This window comes from Ctenopharyngodon idella, chromosome 13, assembly GCF_019924925.1.
Source record: "Ctenopharyngodon idella isolate HZGC_01 chromosome 13, HZGC01, whole genome shotgun sequence".
Lineage (NCBI taxonomy): Eukaryota > Metazoa > Chordata > Actinopteri > Cypriniformes > Xenocyprididae > Ctenopharyngodon > Ctenopharyngodon idella.
This window is the reverse complement of record NC_067232.1, coordinates 16,668,307-16,687,199: the sequence shown is the minus strand read 5'-3', so window position 1 is coordinate 16,687,199 and position 18,893 is coordinate 16,668,307. Positions and strand designations below refer to the sequence as shown.

Here is an 18,893-nt window from a genome sequence, read left to right as displayed (position 1 = left end):
CACCTCATATATCCAGGTTTTTCAAGGCAGTAAGAACTCTGAAATCTCCCCAAGAAAAAGTGTTTACATGATTTCTTACGTGACCTTGTCTTGTCGCTATTGACCACACGATGGCAGTGGCTGGCTGGAAATTTGGGGGAATTTTAGATTTATAGTAACTAAAATAACCATCAAAAATTATATCTGGACATACCACTGGCAAGGCGCTACGCTACGTATTTAAGATTATTCAGTGCTGTTTACTGAAAGGCAAATTCAATAGTTTCATTGTTAAAGTACTTCTAGAATAAACGCTTGAGTGTGTTTGTGCCAAATGTGCCAAAATAAGACATCTCATGTATGTGCTACGTTGCTGCGCTTATTCGCTCGCACACAGCGGGCGATCCCTCCCTCCGGGCTGCGCAGATGCGGGAAGCGCGCGCAGTGAGCAGCTGTGATTACACCGTCATGGACACGAGCGCACCACATCGGAGTTGAATCGGGACGTTGCCAACAACAAAAACAAAGACATTAGGCACTCCCCGACTTTTCTTCGTATTATAACGGATTCAGACGTCGCTTGTGTGACTGGAATATGCCCAGCAGATGGACTCTCACAACATGACAGTCTCGCGCTGGAGGAACTCCTCCTCGCGCGCTTCATGAGGAGTCTCGAGGCCAAAGAGCCGCCGCGCGCCGCCAGATGTGCTGCTGTTAACCGCAGGCAAAACACCGCGAGACGAACACCAGCCTGACGACGCTCAACGCCTCTTTTTTTATCATTTCCCCCTCTGTGAAAGACATGACATCGGATGTCCTGTTTGAGGAGCAGCTGGGCGAACTGCCCGACTAGCATGTGCGGCTAATCTCGGGTGTATGTTAGCGGCTAATTAGCGCACGAGCGCTGCGCGAAACACCCGCGACGCTCCAACGGCTGACAGGGCAGAGACGCGAACACTTTCGCACTCGTTGAAACTGCTTAATTTTAATTACAAACAGTTTTCCCCGCAGAATGAGGTGTTTCACGTGTCTAAAATCCTTACTGGCCCGTAAATGTGATAGAGTTTGAGTTTGTTTTGAGTGTGTGCGCGCCGCAAGAGCGGCTAAAGTTGGGTGGTTGTTCCCGGTGCTGGGAGCGCGCGGGGCCGATGCAGAGCAGCGCGCGCGGCGGCCGCAGGCATGCAGCACGACTTCAGCTCCAGCGAGGAGAACAGCGCGAGATGGCGAGGCCTGTTCGTGCAGGCACTGCGAAAGGTACTGACCCTGTTCGGTCTCTCATTCGCACTTTTCACAATGTTTATATTGAATCTCTGGCTTAATGAGTAAGTTTTAATTCGTAATTCTGCAGAACCGAAACCTGGAGTTCTCCCCGTATGGTGATTTGCACAGCTGTAGATAGTGTCTGTTTTGAGATGTTCCTGAAGGATGCAGCCCTGCAAGATGCAAACAATGATTCTTTACTATTGATCAGGGTCTAAACACCATACAGTTATAGTTTCATACTTGACACACACTCACTTTGACATGGCATGTCATGTCCAGTGTCTAGTTGGAGTTCAGTGGTTGACATTTACTTTTTGATGGGGCTTTAACCTTTGACCAAGCAGTCCAATGTGTAACTGTCATGCACTGTGACTTATATGATTGAGTGATTCCAGGGCTTCCCTTGCCAGGATAAATGACAAATGTATTCCAAATCTCCTTCCGTCTTCTCACTACAGCAAGGAAAATATCTCAGCACCATCAGGAGACTCTTGGAGCAGATGGTGTGTGTGTGTGTGTGTGTGTGTGAATGTTTGTGGTTGTGAGAAAAAGATTTAGGCTGCATCTGATCTTATGCTGAAAATGATTTTTGATTCCAAACAAACAAACAAACAAACCCTTAGAAATACATGTGAAGTCAGAGACTCACTCAGACACATAATAAACTTTAATTATAAACAACATATTCACAGATTATTGCTTACAGGTATTGATAACCCAAAAATGAAAATTCTGTCATCCTTTGCTTACCTTTATGTCGTCTCAGACCTGTATGTATCTTTCTTCTGTTGAACATAAAAGAAGATAGTTTGATAGATGTCTTAGTGGGTTTTTTTTTTTTCACACAGTGGAAGTTAATGGTTACCAACATTCTTCAAAATAAATAATGTGTTTCTCAGAAGAAAGAAAGTCAAACAGGTTTGGAACAACATGAGAGTGAGTAAATAACGGAATTTCATTTTTGGGTGAACTAACCCTTTAATTCATTCTGATTCACATAAAGCAAGAATAATTGACCTAAATCTGAAATAGTGAACAATATCCGCTGTACTATTCACAGAGCTGTTCTGTATCAGTTATATTATTCATCCAAACCTACAGTTTCAAGACGTAAATATACAGAGCATCGCTTTTCATCTGATCCTTTGTTTTTCACTCTGGATGTACACTCGCTGGCGCTCACATCTTTCATTTTCTCTGCCTGCTCTCCCATTCTCCACATCAATACTTTTCTGTCTGCTACTATCATCCCCCCATCCCTGGAGAAGACAGAGGGGTAGAGTGTGTGTTTGTATCTGCGTGTGTGTATGTGTGTTGTGGGGTCCCAGTAGAGTAGCTCTCAGTGCCTAATGGAGGACAGCATGTAACCAGACACTACAGCAGAGAGCACAAGCCATCTCTCATCTGTGTATTTGTGTGTGTGTGTGTGTGTGTGTGTGCATGTGCATGCATACATTTGCTTTGTGTTTTCAGTCAGTATTTCATAGTTGGAGTGCAGAAGTGAATTAAATCTGTATTCGAACCCATGCTCACCTTTAACCTTTCACCTGTCGTAACACAAATGCTGTGTTTTATTGTAGACTGCAACTCTTTCTGTTTTTTTCTATAACTGGTTTTGCCACAGTACCTGATCAGACTGCATTCCTATTTAAGGACACAGCCCAGTAAGTTGGGAAGGGGATAAATGGGAAAGAGAGTTTTTTTTTTTTTTTTTTTTTTTTTTTTTTCATCATTTGTCCACCAAACTGAGAGCCGAAAAGGTGTGTGCATATCAGCGTGCATATGCCAGATGATGTCATGCTGCATTTGAAACAGTGTAGCTTCTTGTGTGTGTATATCTATATATGTGTGAGAGATCTGTGATCCCAGACCAGATTTGTTTTTTTAACTGTTTATTTTTCTTATTTTTTTTTTATTATTTTTTTATTTTTTTGTATGTGCTTTTGTCTTTCCATTTTTTTTCCGTTCAAATGCATCTGTGGTTCCCTTTATAACATTGTTCTGTTTTTAAATGTGCAGGTGCAGTTACAAGTACATCCAAACCTGTCGGCTAAAGAAGACGCACTCCAACACATTGAGGCGCTCATACTACAGCTCCTGAACAAGCTGTGTGTCACACAGCCAAGAACAATAGCTGATGTGGAGGTACACGCACACACCAGAGATGGGCAGTATTATGGTATATAGTGTACTGTATGGGAAAAATGTGTTGTGCTGTACACATTGATATATTTATACAAAATATTAGTAGGCAGGACTGCTTTACATTATTTACATGTGACAGCGATGAAGAAAGATGGAGTAATGTAAAAAATATGGAGTGAGATTTGTCCCAAACAATCAAGATATATATATATATATATATATATTACATGGAGGAAAAAAAGGTTCACCTGAATTTTTCATCTCATTGCAGTATTTAATTACCTGGGTTATCCAAAAATAGGCATTACCACATGGTCATTAAAATATCAAATCCTTTTTAATATAGTTAAATTTCAACCAAATAAGTTAGGGGTGTGACGAGGCAGTTAGCTCACGAGACGAGACACAAGATTGAGTTCATGAGATAAGATTTTTACACAGTATTTCTGGGAAATCCTGTGTAAAAATCGTATCTCGCATTTGCAGTGTTTTAACTAATCATCTTGTAATGAATGTCATTTCAGTTCTACTTGAGAATGAATTATCATATGCAGTAAAAGACCACAATACTCAAGCACTGTAAAAGGTTTTGCCACAATCTCAACTGACTCTCCTGTGTGATTTCATATGAATCTCTTCAGACTTTACTGTACATGATTTATGAGCTTCTACAACTTTTGACCTCCTAACTGAACTCCTTTCCACAAATTGATCATAGAAATAAAAGCAGTATAAATAGGAATAAATAAAAGTTTTCTCTTAGTCTTATTAAGTGCAAACAATAAGTGCAACCATAATCAAAGTACTCTCTCAATATTCAAAGTGCAAATAGAGATACAATTTTTCTTCAAGCCTGATACAAAGCTGAGAGATGGTTACTACACAGCTCAACCTAAGATAGCTTTCATAATCTTAGATATTTGCATGCATCAGGGAGCCACTTTCAAAATGCGGGCTCGCGTTTTACTTTCGCTTTTGCAATCGCACATACTCTGTGAATAGAGAGTGGCAGTGCTTAGGGCGCATTCTACAAAACAAGATATTTATCAGATGCTTAGGCTCTATTGTGTAACGAATCCTCCGCCATGGTCTTGTCAGTCATCTCCTCACTTACTCGCGTCATGTGATCAGTGAACTCTGATTCCTGCTGCAGTACGTACAGCTCTGCAGCTTGTGTTGGATGAGCTGGATGGGATTAAATGGTTTAGAAATGGTTTTTCTATAAAAAGTAAAACAACGTAATGGCGTATCGTAAACATAGCGGTTGCATATACTCTATCCTAATTTCACCCTCACACTCAGTCATGGAAATATCCAGAGACAGCTTTTCATCTCATCACATTTTAATCTCACGAGATCTTGTCACACACCTCAAATAAATGTATTGTAATATACTCTTACAGTCATATATAATTACTCATAACATGATATAAGATTTTGGTTATGCTGCCCATCATTAACACTACAGGCCATTACTATTAAAATAAATTAAAAAAAATAAATAAAAAAAAAAGAGAGGTCTTTTCACCTTTGGCTTGATGTGTGTTCACAGGATCGTGTTCAGAAGACGTTCCCAAATCCCATCGATAAATGGGCCATGTCAGACGCTCAGTCTGCAATAGAGAAGCGCAAGCGAAGGAACCCACTGCTGCTGCCAGTCGATAAGATACATCCACTACTGAAGGTGCGAAACACTCAAACACATCTTACTTAATCTACAACATTTCCATACTATCACACAGAGTAACACGTCTCTGGTGTTTGTGTGTGCAGGAGGTGCTGGGCTATAAGATCGACTATCATGTGTGTCTGTATATTGTGGCTGTGTTGGAGTACATCTCAGCCGACATCCTCAAGCTGGCTGGAAACTACGTGAGCAACATTCGACATTACGAGATCAGCCAGCAGGACATCACCGTCTCCATGTGTGCTGACAAGGTCAGAAATGTGTGTGTGTGTGTGTGTGTGTGTGTGTGAGTGAGAGAGAGAGAGATTTCGTTGTGTGTGTGTGTATAGAAATGTTTTGTTTCCTGAAAGGATGTTATGAGTAAAAAAAAAAAAAAATCACTAAATCGCTAAATAAATTGTGATATGTTACACATTTAATCATGACAGTTAATAGGATTGTCATAACTGTTTCATTCTATTGTGTCTGAAACATGGAGAAAGACCTTTTTAATGCCTAATTAAATTCTAAATTAAATCAAGATGGCTATTAAGAAACAACAATTAAGTCATTTGCAGTCTTTGTTACACTGAATTTAATTATCCATGAAGTTCATCAAATCTGAAACCTGTTGTTAGTGGTTCTAGGGTCAGTAACAAAGTCCTAGATGATGCAAAGAAATGTCAAGTTATGAGTAATTTTTTTTTATTCGTGCTGGTTTCATATGTTTCTTACTTGATGTTTTTTACTTTCATACCCTAATAATAATGTTATCTAAAACCAAACTGTCTGAATTCTGAGGCTTACTGATATTGACAGACAATCGTTATGCTCTACAGGAGTATGTGATATTATTATGATTATCTTCATTATGATTAATAATAATTAAAGATGCACTGATATATCGGCCAGTAATCAGAGTTTAAAAACAGCTGATAGTCAGGGCCGATATATCCTGTCAATCTAAAGAGGCCAGGAAAATGCACTGAATTTGGGCTTTGTGTAAAGAAAATGCTAAGAAACCAGTTTGATGTTCAATATAAATAGTAATTATATGAATTAATGACTTTCAGAAAGTTAAGAAATATTTAATTAATCTTCAGAATTTAGTTAATGTTTTAATATTAATTTGAGTAATGTGTTTGTTTATGACTAATACCAGTTACTCTGAAACAAGTTTATGAAATGGAGAGAAGTTTTTATTTGCATTTCTTTCAAAATATAATAATTAAAAATATAATGATTAATTATTAATTATAATGAAATTATCATTCATTTAAATGAAGGTATAAAAGGCAGAACACGCAAACTATCGGTATCGGCAGATATCACTCTGACTAATCGGTATCGGTGGAGAAATTTAGTATCGGTGCATCTCTAATAATAATAATAATTATAATAAAAAATATTACATAAATTGTAGTAGAGCAGTTCCAAGTAATTATTTTGATGTATTAAGAGCCCTAATAGTGCTTTTGTGTACCTTCAGGTGTTAATGGATATGTTCGATCAGGAAGAGGAGATGGGGCTGGTGTCTCAGAGTGTAGAGGAGGTGTCTTCCTCTGGTGTGCTCACATATGATGATCTGGTGCGTCTAGAGATTGCTGAGGAACGTCAGTATCTGCGGGAACTCGATCTCATCATCAAAGTATTCCGCCAAGCCTTTATGTCCAATAGCAAACTCTTCTCCTCTCAGGTGTGTTCTTCTGACCAATCAGAATATGGGTTGTGTATGTAAATGAGCATTCATACTGACATCAATTTGCAGGGATTAGCTCTCTGCATTCTCTTTATTATCATTTATTCTCAGTTTTCTCTCTCTCTGCGACATGTGTAGGATGTGGAGTTGGCATTCAGTAATATTCTAGAGGTTCACGAGTTAACAGTTAAGCTGTTGGGTCTTATTGAGGATGCCGTAGAAATGACAGCTGATGGGAGTCCACACCCCCTTGTGGGCAGCTGCTTCGAAGACCTCGCTGAGGTACAGATAAAGTCACAGACACTCATGAAAGTTTACAAATGAGAAAGCTCATTCACAACTCCTGGAGTGCATTACTGTGCTGTTAGAAATGTTTGTGTATGTGTCTGTTGTGAACAGGAGCAGGCGTTTGATCCATACGAGACACTCTCTCAGGACATCCTCTCTAAAGAATTCTGTCAACATTTCAACTCTCTGATGTCCCGCCCCACTGTTGCTCTGCACTTTCAGGTCAGCACCATCACTGACTGATTCACTAAAGTGTTCACTCAACCAACCCTTTTTTACCATACAGGTCCTGTATTTTTTAGCGTGGGATTGTGGGTATTGTGCATAGTTTTACACATTCCTGCAGACTTATAATGTGGAAAATTGACTATAAAATACAAAGATTTATTCACTATAGCATGTAGGTTAGATGAGTAAATGAATCCACACAGAATATCAGATCAAATCAGTCATTTGAAAATTACAAGTGATTCAGCAGTACCGCATCTTCTCTCTCTCCCTCACTCTCTTTCTCTGTCTTATTTATTTTGTTTAATATTTTTATTTAAGTTTTAGTGTTTTTAGTAATTCAACTTTTTCCAGTTAATTGTGAAGGCAGCATTTCTTTTATATATTTTTTTTTAAAACAAAATGAAAATTAGTTTAAGTTTTTGATCTTATATTCTTATTTTAGTTTAGTAAGCTTTTGTTAACAACACTGTTAACTGTAATAAGTAATACTATCTGAAAAGAGACCTGTGGGGTCAGAGATAAAGAGGGCAGTGGAATCAAAGCCTTTATCTCTGCAGGCATGAGCTTAGATGTTCTGTCTCATGTGGTGTGTTTGTGTGTGTGTTTTAGTCAATTGCAGAGGGTTTTAAGGAGGCAGTACAGTATGTGCTTCCTCAGTTGATGATGGTCCCAGTTTACCACTGCATGCACTACTTTGAACTGTTACAGGTGAGTACTAAACATATTCACACTCAATCAGTAACCTATAGATATGTAATCTGTAATTTAAGGTTTGTGTATCATTGTCTCTGTAGCAATTGCAGGAGTGCAGTGAAGACCAGGATGACAGAGAGTGTTTAAAACAGGCTCAGACTGCACTGATCAACCTACAATGCAGCATTGAACGCATATATGCTAAACACCAACCACGGCGCAAACAAGGGTAACAGAAACATTAGGGCTTGCGCAACTATGTCTTTGTACCAAACACCATTTTCATCTCTCGTTCTTGTGACACTCTCTCTTTTAGGGAGCCCCTATATCGGTTATATAGTCGTGCATCTCGCAGTAAGCAGGCAGCAATAAAGCGTATGAACGACATCCAGAAGAGTATTGATGGCTGGGAGGGCAGAGACATCGGGCAGTGCTGCAGCCAGTTTATCCTGGAAGGGGCACTCGTACGGGCTGGTGCCAAGCACGAACGGCACAACTTCCTGTTCGACGGCCTCATGATAAGCTGCAAAGCCAACCAGAGCTCCAGGTTGCCAGGGGCTGGAAGTGCGGCGGAGTTTCGTCTGAAAGAGAAGTTTGTGTTACGCAAGTATCGCATCGTAGACCGTGAAGATTTGTCAGAGTTTCGTCACGCGTTTGAGCTGGTAGGCCGTGAGGAAAGCAGTGCCGTGTTCGGCGCTCGTTCGGCGGAAGAGAAGAGCGCGTGGATGGCTGCACTGGTCACGCTGCAGTACCGGCCCACTCTGGACCGCATGCTGGACACTGTCCTGCACCGCGAGGAACAAGCACAACCACTGAGGCTGCCATCACCGGATGTCTACCGGTTTGCCATCCAGGACTCTGAGGAGAACATAGTGTTTGAGGAGGGAGCGCAGAGCAAGACTGGAATCCCTATTATTAAAGCCGGGACAGTGGTCAAGCTCATTGAGAGACTGACCTACCACATGTACGCAGGTACAGAACAAGAAACAAGGTTTTTAAGATCATGACAAACATTGTCAAGTTTCTTTGTTATTTGTTTTGGTCCCTGAGTATGTTTATATGTACATTTCCTCTTTTTCTTGCAGACCCAAATTTCGTGCGTACATTTCTGACTACATACCGCTCTTTCTGTAAACCACAAGACCTGCTCACACTACTGATTGAAAGGTAAAGTGCACATACACTTGCATCTCATACACGTGTTAGTCTTTGATGTGGTGAGGCTGTCAAAAAATTCTACACTTTAGTAAAGTTCACATAAAGTTCTACACATTTGTAGCATTTTATTTTCTCTGGCCTCTGCCATGCTGTTGTATACAAATGTCTTGTTATGATTGGTCACTGTCAAAGGAGCTTTTGAGTCTGTCTACAACCAAAAATAGATTCGTTTTAAAATCAGTTCCATCATCAGACTCATTACATCTTTAAGTCTAGGCACAAGAGTTTCATTACAGTTCTGTAGAATTTTTCACAGTGCTCCTTCCACCTTAAAATGTTGACATGTCAGTCAGGGAGTTTGTTTGTCAACATAGCATTGGCCAATTTTTCTTGTTGTGTTTGCCTTTCATGTACAGTATATGCATGTAATTTGGTTGTGCTTGTTTCCCCGTGATGCTTCAGGATTGAGATTCCAGAGCCTGAGCCATCAGAAGCAGACCGAGAGGCACTCTGGAACGGAGAGCAACCAATGGCAGCTGAGCTTCAGAGATTCCGCAGGGAATACGTGCAGCCTGTCCAACTCAGGTAAAACAAACACACATTCTCAATTGCCAAGCACACTCATACATGATATAACAATTTAAAATAACTGTTTTCTATTTGAATATTTTATAATACCTGTCATGGCAGGGCAGAATTTTTAGCATCATGACTCCAGTCTCAAATCATATGTAATATACTGATTTGGTGCTCAAGAAACATTTCTCTTTATTATCAATGTTCTAAACATTTGTTCTGCCTAATATTTAGTTGTTAACATTCTTTGATGAATAGAAAGTTTAAAAGAACAGCATTTAATTGAAGTAGAAATTTGTTGCAACAATGTAAAAATCTTTACTGTCACTTTGGAACATTTAAATCCGTTAATTTGATGTAGTGTGTCTTTGCTGAATAAAAGTATTCATTAAAAAAAAAATCTTACTGACCCCAAACTTGAACCGTAGTGTTTATATGTTTTTTCATTTGTTCATTTTGTTTTTTCTTTTTTTGGTGGACTTGTTTTTGTAAGACTCGCATGCATCCTGTTGTTGCTTCATCTTCTCTGTGCTCATTTCAGTCAGTGTGCTGTTGTATATCAGGTCACCACGGTGAGCATGTCAGTCTGATGTCTGTGTGTGTCGTTAGGGTTCTGAATGTATTCCGTCAGTGGGTGGAACATCACTTTTATGACTTTGAGAATGATACTGAACTCTGCGGAAGACTTGAAGAATACCTCACCAGCACCACACAGCTTAGAGGTACATACACACACTCTTAACACACACTTATACACACCCTGACATACATTGCTGCAGATCTTCATACTTGCACGCATACTCAATGAGACACACAAGCTCAGAGACTGATGTAGGATGTTCTGTTTTCAGGTAAATCGATGCGTAAGTGGGTGGAGTCTATCAGTAAGATCATGAGACGGAAGATACAAACTCAATCTAATGGCATTAGTCACAACATCACCTTTGAGAGCCCACCTCCTCCTATTGAATGGCACATCAGCCGTCCCGGGCAGGTCGACACCTTTGACCTCATGACTCTTCATCCAATTGAAATTGCACGCCAGTTAACACTTCTAGAGTCTGATCTGTACAGGTGAGCCAATCACAACTTTAAGCATTAGTAAGAAAGACAGTACATTAACTAACTGTTGTACATTTTTATGCACAGAGCCGTTCGTCCATCTGAGCTGGTAGGAAGTGTTTGGACAAAGGAAGATAAAGAAAAGAATTCTCCCAATCTGCTGAGGATGATCAGACACACAACCAACCTCACACTGTGGTTTGAGAAGTGAGTAACTAGCCCTTAGCCAATTGCATCATCTCCATGATCAATACCACATATTTTATCTCACAGAAAAACGTTATCTCCAGTCTCAATGTTTTAAATTCTGTAAGTGTTTTAATTCTTTGTTTCTCTCTCTGTCACTCAGATGTATAGTCGAGGCTGAAAACGTGGACGAGAGGGTTGCTGTATTCTCTCGTATTATTGAGATCCTGCAGGTGTTTCAAGAGCTCAATAACTTTAATGGAGTTTTGGAGATTGTAAGCGCCATCAACTCAGTACCGGTGTATCGTTTGGACCACACCTTTGAGGTGACCTGTTCATTTATTATTGAATGCACTCACAATGTGATTCTGAATTGTAAATGATGGATAATAATGGTACAATATATGTGGTTTTGTTTCTTATATGTAGGCTGTGCCTGAGAGGAAGAGGAGGATTCTAGAGGAAGCCGTTGAACTTAGTCAGGATCATTTTAAGAAATACCTCGCCAAGCTCAAATCCATCAACCCACCTTGTGTACCTTTCTTTGGTAAAAGAAAGAACTGTTTGTAACAAACTAGCATGTATAAACAATTACACTACTGTGCAAAAGTTTGGGGTTGGTAGGTATCGTATTTTAATCGTGATAACAATATCTGCTTCTCTCGATTGATTATAAATAATCGTCACGATATTGGCCCGCTCGTTATTTATCCTGAAAACGTGTTATTTCTTTGGGATATGCCTGTGGTTGCCAGATGCAAAGAGCTTAAATCCCCCAAATAGAGCTTTTCCCTTTAAAGGATATACTTTCTTCTCTGTGTTTTACTTAATCTGTGCAATCTGGCAAATCTGTGCACGCGCTCCCTCTTAATGCAGAAGAAGCGCTGATGATCTGAAAACAAACATGTGTGCTGTAGTTTAAAATTCTGCTTCAATGGAAGTGTCATACAGCCAGTCTTTGTTTCTTCACAAGCTACTTGTACTATTTGTGTGACTAAATCTGCCATGATCAAACCTTCAGCGATGAATTTCAACAAATGCAACACGGATCTCCACCTTACTGTTTGCAGAATGCACTTTTGCAACCTATGTGACAATTCAATCGGGAAAATGAACATAATTTGGAATTATTGGAAATAATATTAGGAGTTTCGCCGTTTTATCTTTTTAAGTTCCTAAAGATTTTACCAGTTTTCATAATGTTAATCAGTTGATCATGTCATATCGCCACTGGGGCGTTCTAAAACGCTTAACATGAAAACGCTTAACGTGAAAAAGCTTAACGTGGCTTAATTTACTAAGATAGTGTTATTAACAAACCAAACTTAGTGAACACCATACTAATAAAGCATACTATGTACAGAAAAGCAGATGAGCCCAGAATATGAACGCAACATGTTTAATTAAGCATTTTCCTCCCATAAAGAAAACGCTTAACGTGGCTTAATGTACTAAGACCGTGACATTAAAAAACCAAACTTAGTAAACACTATACTAATAAAGCATACTATACAGAAAAATACTTAAGTAAATACTCAGTACACTAAGCCACGTTAAGCATTTTTCACGTATTTTAGAATATCCCAAGCCAGGGACATTTTTATATATATATATATATATATATATATATATATTATATCAAAAAGCATCGTTCTTTGCTTTACAAATTTGTAGGGCAATCTGAATCTGTGGTTTGTCTCATTTGCAAACGAATTGTGTTGCTTTAAAATCTAATGTGAATACAGATTACAAAGCCCTCACCAAAACCATGTGTTTTGTATTGATTTACCATCTAACGAAGTTATCATAGTTGGTTAAATGAAGTCGGTGTGCCACCTACAGGCCTTTTGGGTGAAGTGTAGGTTGGTAAAAAACGTGCAAAATGGCCATAACTACATTATCCTTTTTGATAGAATAATCGTGATTATGATTTTGAGCAAAATAATCGTGATTATCAGTTTAACCATTATCGTGCAGCCCTTGGGGTTGGTATTTTTCTCTTATGCTCACCAAGGCTGCATTTATTCACTGCATTTATACAGTAAAAATAGTAATATTGTGAAATGTTATTACAATTTAAAATAACTGTTTTCTATATGAATATATTTTAAAATATAATGTATTCCTGTGATGGCAAAGCTGAAATTTTTTAGTAGCCATTACTCTAGGCTTTAAAAAAAATGGTTGTGCTGCTTAATATTTTTGTGGGAACTGATTCTTGGATGAATAGAAAGTTATTTGGAATAAAAACTTTTGTAAGATTATAATTATAAATGTCTTCACTGTCACTTTTGATCAATTTAATTTGTCCTTGAATAAAAGTGTTAATTTCTTTAAAAACAAAAATCGTACTGACCCTAAACTTTTGAACGCTAGTTCAAGTACATGTGTGTGCCCACATGTGATGGTTCCTGTCTGTTCTGTGTATTCAGGTATCTACCTAACTAACATTTTGAAGACTGAAGAGGGGAATCCAGATTTCCTAAAGCGTGACGGAAAGGAACTGATCAACTTTAGCAAAAGACGCAAAGTAGCAGAAATCACTGGAGAAATCCAGCAGTATCAGAACCAACCATACTGCCTCAAAGTAGAACACGACATAAAGGTTTATGTTCATCAATCACTCACACTGTTTTCCTATTCCCCTCTCTCATTCTCATGAGTTTAATACTTGAGATTGTGTTTTTGTCTTGCAGAGGTTTTTTGAGAATCTGAATCCAATGGAAAACATGAGCGAGAAGGAGTTCTCTGACTACCTGTTCAACAAGTCTCTAGAGATCGAACCACGGAACTGCAAACAGCCACCCAGATTTGTGAGTTTTTGTTAAAAACTGTATATGTCCAGGGGTGCACATAACTTTTTTGGTCTGGTTCTCAAGGGAGCACCTGGAGATGTTGCTTGGTACTCGCACTTTAAGTGACACACTTATCCTAAAAGCTGTCCTCATCACTTTCCTCCTGACTGCTCTCCTCACTATCTTCTTTTCTCTCGAACATGATAGATGATGATAATGATTTTTTTATTTTTTTTTATTTTACTAACATTAATGACACAGACAACAGCAAGAATATTAGGCTGCTGTCACTTTAAAAAGGAAAGCACGGACCGAATAACTGACACACATCCGGTTTCTTTCTCAACTGTTCACTTATGACATAACTTGCCGAGACGGGTATTTTGACATAATTTTGTGTGTATGTGTCCGTTCAAGTTTAAGTAAACGCGAAAGAGGAATTAATTCGGTGTTAAAGCTCTCTCTTTCTCTCTGCGTGCGCGTGTTTCGGGGGTGAGAGGCTGTGCGCACAGATAACAGCTCGCGAGTCCCGATTTTCGCCTCCTCTTCCGCTTTTAAAATCATTTGAATGTGTTAATTGGCGAGACAAAACACGTCCAAATGATAAACTTTCACTCTATGATGGTTAAATTTAGCAGTTAATCCGCGAATCACATGTGTGCCGAGCACATGAACACACTTATCATCATGATTGCTATCTTACCAGAGATGGAGAAAAATCCTACTCCAGTAAGTAAACGTGTCCCTGTGAACCGGTCCTCAAAAATTTTGCTAGTCAAAAGCGCTTCCCTCCATGTTTTCTGGTGCGCACCATTTATTTTTACCATGCATGCGCACCACTTACGTGCACCCCCTGTATATGTCACAGTTTAGAGATGGTGTCTAAATTAATCTATTTTTATTCATTTGGCCGTATCATTTAAGTTTTTTTTTTTTTTTTTTTTTTTTTTTTTTTACTTTGTCATTAAAGTTTTTTTTAAAGGAATTCTTCAAGAGCTTTGTCTCTTTACATGAATATAGTGGAGTCAGAATGTGTTGTTTCCTTTTCACTGTAGGTAATGTGAGGTATTTAAGTTTACACAGTTTGTGTTTTGCAACTGAATGTGTTGTGTCATATAGCCCAGAAAGACTACATATTCTCTGAAGTCTCCTGGCGTTCGGCCGGTGCGGCAGGCGGCAGGAGGAGGAGGAACACTGAAAGGTCACCCAGTGCCATTAGAACGAGAACCAGCTCACAAAATCACCTTCAGAAGTATCGCAGAAACAGAACCTGAAACCCCTCCTTCTCTCCCCACCTCTCCGAACACACCCACCCCTCCACAGTCTGCCAGCTCTGACTTAAACTCTGTGTTCATGGAGCACGATCTGAGCAGCTCCTACGGTGAGAGAGGGGACTGGTGGCAGCTCAGTGGAAAATAATCAGCTAGATCAAAGTTATATGTGACTTAAATGCAATTTTGTGTGGTTTTTTTTGCAGGTAACAACACCATATTTGCCCCAGTTTTGCTGCCCCAGTCCAGTAAGTGTTATGATTTTCCTCAAGCACAGCTCTCCTGCTTATGTTTATTATGTGACAGACCATAAGACTGTGTACTTTCTCTTTTTGTCAGAGTTCCAGTCTGTGTCATGTGGTAGTTTACACCAGTTGATGGGTGATGAGCTACTTAAACCCCCTCCATTACCTCCCCGCAGGAAAGATACCTCTTCAGAGTCCAAGGTGACTTACATACTGTGTTGAGGAAGCTAATTTGAAACTATACATGCTACCCATGATTTTAAAAATTTAGAGACATAGTTACAAACTACAGCTTTTAACAATATATTTCACTGCAAAATTTAACCTGACACTCAGTTTGTTTTTGTTTTTTAATCATTCCCTTATGTAGATTTTCCGATACCACTTTTTTCCAGAATGAGTATGATACTGATACTTTCATTTTTTGTTTTCTTAGCAATACCTGTATTGTCATTGCATTTGTAATTTAAAAAAAAATAATGGGCATAGAAACCAAAAGAATGTGAATCATATTACCTTAATTTGTTCAGTAATAGATGTTTCCTTTAGTCATTTTCATGCTTAAAAGGGTTTGTTCACCCAAAAATGAAAATGCTGTCATTAATTACTCAACCTCATGTCGTTCTACACCTGTAAGACCTTCGTTCATCTTCAGAACACAAATTAAGATATTTTTGATGAAATCTGAGAGGTATATGACTCGTCCATAGACAGCAATGTGACCACCACTTTCAAGATCAAGAAAGGTACTAAAAATATCGTTAAAATAATCCACGTGATTGCAGTGGTTCAACCTTAATTTTGTTTTTGCACACAAAAAGTATTCTTGTTGCTTCATAACATTTAGGTTGAACCACTGTAGTCACGTGGACTGTTTTAGCAATGTCTTTACTATTTTTCTGGACCTTGAATGTGGTACTTACATTGCTTTCTATGGGGGATCACAAATCTCTCGAATCAAAAATATCTTAATTTGTAGATGAACGAAGGTCTTACGGGTGTGGAACAACATGAGGGTGAGTAATTAATGACAGAAACTTCATTTTTGGATGAACTGACCCTTTAAGATATTTTTAACCAGTTTCACAGGCTGAATTCATCATGTTGTGCCGTCACATTCACACGAGTGCAATCTATTCTGTGCAGAGTTTCAGGTCTGAAAGTCCTCCCGCCATTCCACCACGACTGCCTCCTCCTCCTCGCCTGCAGCCACGCGTTCCGGTGATCAACGGGCCGACAGAGGGGCCGCTGCCGAGCCCCCCGCCCCCTCCGCCCCGTGATCCCCTTCCAGACACGCCTCCACCGGTTCCTCAACGACCGCCCGAGATCTTCATCAACTACCCGGTGAACGTGCAGCCATCCCCAGGGGGCCGTTTCCACTGGGACTTCATCAGCTCACCTAGCACTCCCAACACCCCGCCCGGCACTCCCTCTCCCCGTGCTCCGCCCCCAGGCACACCTTCTCCACGTGTGCCTCGCCGCCCCTGCACGCCCATTCTCCACCTGCCCCCACCCACTCCAGCCCCTCCCATACCGCCTCGTCACAACTCCACCCCCGCGCTGCCAAAACTGCCGCCCAAGACTTACAAGAGAGAACTCTCTCAGTCAACACACACTCTCTCACAGCCATCACTACACACTCTCTCGCTAGTCGACAACAGGGACAGCAACGAATAAGAGCATCCCACCCTAAAATCGAGACGCGAGTGTGTGTGTGTGTGTGTGTGTGTGTGTGTGTGTGTGTATGTGTTTTAACAATGTTTAACCTGGAACCAGACAATCTGATGCTAGTCGAAACCTGAAGATGGTCATTGCTCTTGAGGAATGTGATCGTCACTCATTTTTCACTTCTGTCGCGTTCAGCATGCAGAGCTACGCAAGGTCATGTGCTCGTCAACAGCACATTATCTAATGAAAATGCTGCTCTGAGGCCTTTCACCACCATCAGACTCTGCTGTGGATGTTTATTTGGTTGCAGGTCAAAGGTCAACCAGGGTTCAACCCGAACACCCTCAGCACGCCTCTCTTCAGTTGCCTTTAACTCACAGCCGTGACCTTGACCAGAGATTGTACCCTTCAGGTGAACTTGACATTTTGGTGAGGGTTTTTTCCTCACATTATTTAAAGCCAATATGATGTCTTAACCCCTCCCCTCAAAGGCGTACTCATCTGTTCGTCAATTCATCACAAGCCACGCCCCACCACCGATACTTACGACTCGTGATTTTCGCTCCAGACTCTTAATGTGCCTTCAATATCAGTACTGAACAAAATTTAAGTGTCTGAAAGCATTCGCCTTGACCATGCTTAGAACAAATGTCTAGACAGCGCCTCCGTTCGTGCGTGTGTGCGCGTGTGCTCCAAGTATTCTGTACAGAGTAACATATCTGCCCTCATTTCTCACCTCGGCGCCCCAGTTGCTGATGTATCTACTGACAATCTCAGTCTGAGACCCACCGGATTCACACACTTGTAGAGTGCTTGGTGTGGACCAGTGTCAAGTTTGTGTGTCTTAATAGTGTGCGGTGAGCCTTTTTTGCACTTTAGGGCAGTACTGTTACAGAGAAGCAGAGGACTCAAACTCACAATCCTGTGACCTTATGACCCTGTCCTGCTGACCCCCCCGTCCTCTGGGCTGGTCGGGACAACCGTCGGGCTGTGTCCCAAACTCATGTACTTAGGGACACAGCGCTGCGGTCCGAATGTTTTATTGTAAATCACGGCTCCTGCTCTCATTCAGGTCCTCTCATCAACCAAACCAGGTCCACACAGGAAGGGCTTCGTCACAAGAGCAATTCCTATCAAATCGACCACGGCGATCAGCCATAAGGGGACTGCAGTGTTTTGTAGTGATGTCACATCCTGTATGTGTAGACACTCATTCTGGCCTCTCCCAGCTGATTTGTCATTTGGTTAGAAGTGTTAGTAATTCCCAAAAACTTACTGTGTGTGTGTATGTGTGTGTGTGTGTGTGTGTGTGTGTGTGTGTGTGTGTGTGTGTGTCTGTGCGCATTCAAGGCCTGTAACTGCTTTTGTACCATGTTCTCCATGAGACTCATTAATAAACACACAGTCTTATTTTCTACGGAATGTTTTTATTCCTCTGGCTTTATGTGCATTCCGTTACATTTAAAGTGTCGCTGACAAATCAAATCAATCATGCTGGAAAACGTGTTGATTTTAGCTGTCCTGAGTGTGCTGGTGCTGCATGTCAGTTCACAGTGAGAGGAACCGTTGCCATTTATAAAAAGAAAAAAGATTGCAGTTATTTCATTAGCTGAATTAGAGAAGTTCCCGGTGTGTGATTGGTTGCACCAGTGCAGACTCATGAATATTAATTGTTTCCTGGGATGAGAGCGTGTCAGACTGTACTGCAGGGTCCTTCACTATCCTCACTGTCATGCCACACTGCTTCAGCCCGCTGGACTCCAGTACCTCTATATGCAGATCTAAAACAACAAATACACACATTACTACTTTATAGTGCACTTAAAGGTTTCGTTCACCCAAAAATGAAAATTCTGTCATTAATCACTCACCCTCATGTTGTTCCACACCTGTAAGACCTTCATTAATCTTAGAACACAAATTAAGATATTTTTGATAAAATCAGATAGCTCAGTGAGGCCTCCATTG

General features: G+C 40.3%; 2 protein-coding genes across 8 annotated transcripts in view; one reads left to right on the top strand and one right to left on the bottom strand.

The window, feature by feature from the left end:
• The first annotated feature begins 213 nt into the window (after positions 1 to 213).
• sos2 (son of sevenless homolog 2 (Drosophila)) lies at positions 214 to 18,342 on the top strand. Its single transcript, XM_051917264.1, has 23 exons — positions 214 to 1,233; positions 3,262 to 3,387; positions 4,940 to 5,071; positions 5,161 to 5,325; positions 6,543 to 6,749; positions 6,891 to 7,034; positions 7,152 to 7,262; positions 7,881 to 7,979; positions 8,066 to 8,193; positions 8,281 to 8,936; positions 9,050 to 9,131; positions 9,585 to 9,707; positions 10,308 to 10,420; positions 10,550 to 10,772; positions 10,848 to 10,967; positions 11,110 to 11,272; positions 11,376 to 11,493; positions 13,379 to 13,551; positions 13,643 to 13,759; positions 14,861 to 15,122; positions 15,219 to 15,260; positions 15,352 to 15,458; positions 16,404 to 18,342. The coding sequence occupies exons 1-23, from the start codon at positions 1,159 to 1,161 to the stop codon at positions 16,932 to 16,934; spliced, it is 4,017 nt and encodes a 1,338-aa protein (XP_051773224.1). The 5' UTR covers positions 214 to 1,158; the 3' UTR covers positions 16,935 to 18,342.
• Positions 18,333 to 18,893, bottom strand: part of LOC127525060 (uncharacterized) — a 15,704-nt gene continuing 15,143 nt past the window's right edge. For all 7 annotated transcript variants that reach the window (XM_051917280.1, XM_051917278.1, XM_051917279.1 and 4 more), the window contains one exon: positions 18,333 to 18,706. In XM_051917280.1, coding sequence (XP_051773240.1) covers positions 18,619 to 18,706 — 88 coding nt within the window. In that variant the 3' untranslated portion in view covers positions 18,333 to 18,618. The remainder of the gene's footprint in view (positions 18,707 to 18,893) is intronic.